The sequence below is a fragment of the Priapulus caudatus genome, unplaced genomic scaffold, assembly GCF_000485595.1.
Source record: "Priapulus caudatus unplaced genomic scaffold, Priapulus_caudatus-5.0.1 Scaffold754, whole genome shotgun sequence".
NCBI classification, from domain to species: Eukaryota; Metazoa; Priapulida; class Priapulimorpha; order Priapulimorphida; family Priapulidae; genus Priapulus; species Priapulus caudatus.
Genome location: NW_014577815.1, coordinates 27,541 through 32,452, shown reverse-complemented (window position 1 = coordinate 32,452; position 4,912 = coordinate 27,541). Strand labels below are relative to the sequence as shown.

Sequence of the window (4,912 nt, the reverse complement as noted above, 5' to 3'; positions counted from 1 at the left end):
GTTGGCATCTTCGTTCTTACATTACAATATGAATGGCCAAGCCATACAATTTGACTTGCATAGCTGGCATCCAATGTGTGCTGAGATAATGGCTTCACCATAATGATAACAACCACTTCATCTACGTGGCACACTGAAGCAGCTTTGAGACTGAACGTCTGTAGGCTAATACGTGTGACATGTCCTGTAAGACACTCTGATCGTTTCTAAAGCCCGGCGCACACGTGGCGATTTTATCGACAGTACTGCCCGAGAAATCGCCCATGTGTGCGCTGCACGGGTCCGCGATTTGACGCCCAGGAAAACTCCGTCGCTGGAATATCAAACACGATTTGATATTTGTTGCAACAGTCGCTGAACCAATCGCCTATGTGTGCGCTGACCAGGCGACGGATTCAGGCAACAGTTTTTGGATCAACAACTCAAATGCATGATTTGAAACACGTGATGCAAATATGGCAGCGCCCGGGTGTGGTTTTGAACGGTCGCGTACAGTATCATACAGTGGTGTGTTGCTGAACAGATGGTTACATGTCCCGGGCGGTGCCCACACGTGGCGATTTTTATCGAACACTACTGTCGATAAAAATCGCCACCGTGTGCCGCCCGCTTTAGAGTGGATCTACATAGACAGTGCGAATACGACTATCAGTATCATACATTTCACCGGTAGCAAGCAGAGATGCTCAGATTACCACCACATTTGCACGCACGTACCACCTTTGTATACGTCAAAAACATGGCAACGTAGATCATTAAGGCCAACTCAATATCAAAACACAGTACAGGTGGTACTGGCATTAGTCAAAATTCGTCTCCTTTCTTGCTACACAATGACAGCACATTTTAGTTTGTAAGACTGTTGCATGGTGACACAAGCTTAAACATTGACCCCCCCCCACAAGATAATCAAACAATATGAGTAATCAAATGTTTAGTTTTAACGCGGGGCAGCCGTGCATGACAAATTTATACCCCGGATCATATACAACGTATTTCTCTGAACATCTTAATGGTCTGCTCTGACACACGACATTGCAATCCGAAGATAGCAGAGCAGCCCAATTTCATTACGAAATGTTTTTGTCACATGCAGATGATAGGCACCTAGATGGCTGTGATTCGCCGTTTATAAAATATTTCGTAGTGCAGGCGCGCGTGCAGCTTGCCTTGAGCTTTTAATTAAAACCATGTTGTGATAGTTGAATGCAAACAAGTGAGGCTGGTGATGTTTGATAGACTCGGCTTACTTTGCTGATAATTTATTTTACATGTTTTAATTGTGCTGAAAGCAATTGTAATGGTTCATATTCCTGTAAGAAACTTAAGATAAATAAACATGGGTAAATTGTTTAATTTCACGAGGAGGCTTAATCCACACTGACATAATCAAGGACAAACTATCCATTACACTACTTTTAAGCATATGATCTTGGCACAAATGATTGCTTCAAACTTGTGGTTGTAACTTGTATATATATATATATCTGCATACATGTGTAGCCTCTAAAATTATTTAACCTTTATAGTTAACAACTACCCAAGGAAACAAAACCTGCAGTAATTAGAGCTATGCTTACATGCACTTCGAACATTTTTTAAATGTTTCCGTAGAATGAGATTCCTATAAACACTTAACATTTAAAATTAGGACAGGGAAAAAGGGTAAAACAGTGTGTTAAAGGTTCAGCTTTTTACATACACAAAAAACGGGTTTTTACAACAGGCAGAGTAACAGTCTGCGGATGCAGCAAGTAAGCTTGCTACAAGAATCTACTCACCTCCATGTACTGAGAGATGTCGTGTCAGTTGGTCGGTCCGTGTGATGAGAAAGCGGCATGCTTCCTACCCTGTGCACGATCTCGGCCGGAGCTGGCCGGACGCTCAGTTTGCTGCTGTTCATCTTGCTAAGCTTCTGCTTGATATGTTCAATCAGGTTGAGTTACGCTGACGACTCCGACAGCTGATCCAGGTTCGCGTTCTGGTCACAATTCACAACGAGCTGTGCACTTGACGTGGCTTACCCCATTCGAGATTTCGTGCAATTTGTTAGTCGGTATCACACACACATGAGAGAGAATTGCCTACTCTGGCTGAATAATTGCCTATAGGTCCTAAGCACTCTGGCTACAGGTTTAGTTGCCGTGTTGTGCCCTGCAGTACTCCCCATTTGCCTTACCAAATCTTGTGGAGCTCTGGCAGTGCTCTCCAAAGAACTAAAACAACAAAATACAAAATAAAGTAAAAGTTGCAATTGAAGAAGCTAAGTACGTATGTAACACACAATACAGCATGCATATAATCATATGTTGTTACCTATACTGGATATTAAAGCTGAAACCTGTGCAGATTACTCTTAAAAAAACATTATACTTAATAACAACATACTTACAAAATTATCAATAATTGTGTTGCCTGTGAACATTGGGTGGTGCATCACACGGTCACTCATCAGAAGTTGTACAACAATCAGTCAGTGACACTTGAATTTCCTCTAAAATCAGAAATTAGTATGATAGCAAATTACCTGAAAATCAAGTTATATGTAGAACATTTAGTCATATATATATATGTAGAAATGAATGATACAGAGAATAAGTAATTGAATAAGACAGTCTTGTTCAAACCTTGCCTTGCAATCTTACATCCAAAAAAAAGTCATATTTATGTGCAGAGTAAAATTTCAACACCAACTCTGGAGGAACTCGACTTCTTTGTGTATATATATCTATGCCTCGTTGGGGCATTGCAAAATTTAAATAAGCCAAAATTCTTGTAACTTTCCAAATATCAACCAACGAACGTAAGTTTGAGTAAGAGGTATAGGCTATAAAACAGCAAATGAACACCAAACTTGCACGTGACGTGCATTCCTGTGATGTGTGAACATCGAATCTGAAAAGAGTACCACAAATGAAACTGCTGCCGACTCTGTGACATAAATTGGTCTATCTAGACTGGTATCCTTAGTCAATAAGTAGATAAAGGTAACAAGGTGTACAGACAGGGTACCAGTTGATGACATCTTGTGAGATGTGGGAATCATTTGCTATTGATGTTGACTTATATGTGCACAAATCTGCATATATATCTCCATGAATCTGATACTAACCGGTACTCTTTCCATAACACAAAGTATATAGAGTAAGGCTCATATATCTTAGAACACTCACACATACAGGGGTAGAATTTAACTTTTGAACACGGGAGTCCAACGAGAGTCTGAAGGTCAAAATTAAAGATATTAACAATAACGCACGTGTGCTTATTTTGAAGATTCATGCAGTTGCACGTCTGCCAAATTTTCTTTGGACATTTGCTGAAAAAATATGGTAATTCTGCGAGGCCGAGTTCTGGAACGAACTAGTTAGTGTGGCAGAATTTTCAGGGAGTCTGACACACAGACTCCTGCATATATGTCAAATCAGGGAGTCCGACAGTAAATCAGAGAGAATTTTGTGATGTGTATGATCTCAGTTATGGAGCATTGAATCGACTCAAATATGGCAGCGCCCGTGGTGTGGTTTGAACAGGTCACGTACAGTTCATACAGTGGTATGTTGCTGACAGATGGTTGCATTGTCGCCGGGTGCCGCACACGTGGCGATTTTTATCGACACTACTGTCGATAAAAATCGCCACGTGTGCGCCCGGCTTTAGAGTTGATCTACATAGACAGTGCGAATACGACTATCAGTATCATACATTTCACGGTAGCAAGAGAATGCTCAGATTACCACCACATTTGCACGCACGTACCACCTTTTGTATACGTCAAAAACATGGCAACGTAGATCATAAAGGCCAACTCAATATCAAAACACAGTACAGGCGTTACTGGCATTAGGTCAAAATTCGTCTCCTTTCTTGCTACACAATGACAGACATTTTAAGTTTGTAAGACTGTTGCATGTGACACAAGCTTAACATTGACCCCCCCCCCACAAGATAATCAAACAATAAGAGTAATCAAATGTTTTATTTTAACGGGGCAGCCGTGCATGACAAATTTATACCCCGGATCATATAAAACCGTATTTCTCTGAACATCTTAATGGTCTGTCTGACACACGACATTGCAATCCGAAGATAGCAGAGCAGCCCAATTTTCATTACGAAATGTTTTTGTCACATGCAGATGATAGCACCTAGATGGCTGTGATTCGCTGTTTATAAAATTTCGTAGTGCAGGCGCGGTGCAGCTTGCCTTGAGCTTTTAATTAAAACCATGTTGTGATAGTTGAATGCAAACAAGTGAGGCTGGTATGGTTTTGATAGACTCGGCTACTTTGCTGATAATTTATTTTAACATTGTTTTAATTGTGTGAAAGCAATTGTAATTGGTTCATATTCCTGTAAGAAAACTTAAGATAAATAAACATGGTAAATTTGTTTAATTTCACGAGGAGGCTTATCCACACTGACATAATCAAGGACAAACTATCCATTACACTATTTTAAGCATATGATCTTGGCACAAATGATTGCTTTCAAACTTGTGGTTGTAACTTGTATATATATATATATCTGCATACATGTGTAGCTCTAAAATTATTTAAACCCATATAGTAAAACACCAAGAAACAAAACCTTGCAGTAATTAGAGCTATGGTTTGCATGCACTTCGAACATTGTTTTTAAATGTCCCGTAGAATGAGATTCCTATAACACTTAACATTAAAATTAGGACAGGGAAAAGGGTAAACAGTGTGTTAAAGGTTCAGCTTTTTACATACACAAAACGGGTTTTTACAACAGGCAGTAACAGCTGCGGATGCAGCAAGTAAGCTTGCTACAAGAATCTACTCACCTCCATGTACTGAGAGATGTTGGTGTCAGTTGGTCGGTCCGTGATGAGAAAGCGCATGTTCCTGTGCACGATCTCGGCCGGAGCTGGCCGTACGCTCAGTTT

The 4,912-nt window shown here is 40.3% G+C and overlaps 1 protein-coding gene and 1 long non-coding RNA gene across 3 annotated transcripts in view; both read right to left on the bottom strand.

The window, feature by feature from the left end:
• LOC106813309 (protein tyrosine phosphatase type IVA 2-like) overlaps positions 1 to 1,795 on the bottom strand; it is a 13,049-nt gene extending 11,254 nt beyond the window's left edge. The window contains exon 1 of the mRNA XM_014817419.1: positions 1,782 to 1,795. Within this exon, the coding sequence (XP_014672905.1) occupies positions 1,782 to 1,787 (6 nt within the window). The 5' untranslated portion in view covers positions 1,788 to 1,795. The remainder of the gene's footprint in view (positions 1 to 1,781) is intronic.
• A 60-nt stretch (positions 1,796 to 1,855) lies between these two features.
• LOC106813310 overlaps positions 1,856 to 4,912 on the bottom strand; it is a 6,614-nt gene continuing 3,557 nt past the window's right edge. For both annotated transcript variants that reach the window (XR_001394451.1, XR_001394452.1), the window contains exons 2-3: positions 2,393 to 2,494; positions 1,856 to 2,216 (exon numbers count right to left, since the gene is read on the bottom strand). This is a non-coding gene — a long non-coding RNA (uncharacterized LOC106813310). The remainder of the gene's footprint in view (positions 2,217 to 2,392; positions 2,495 to 4,912) is intronic.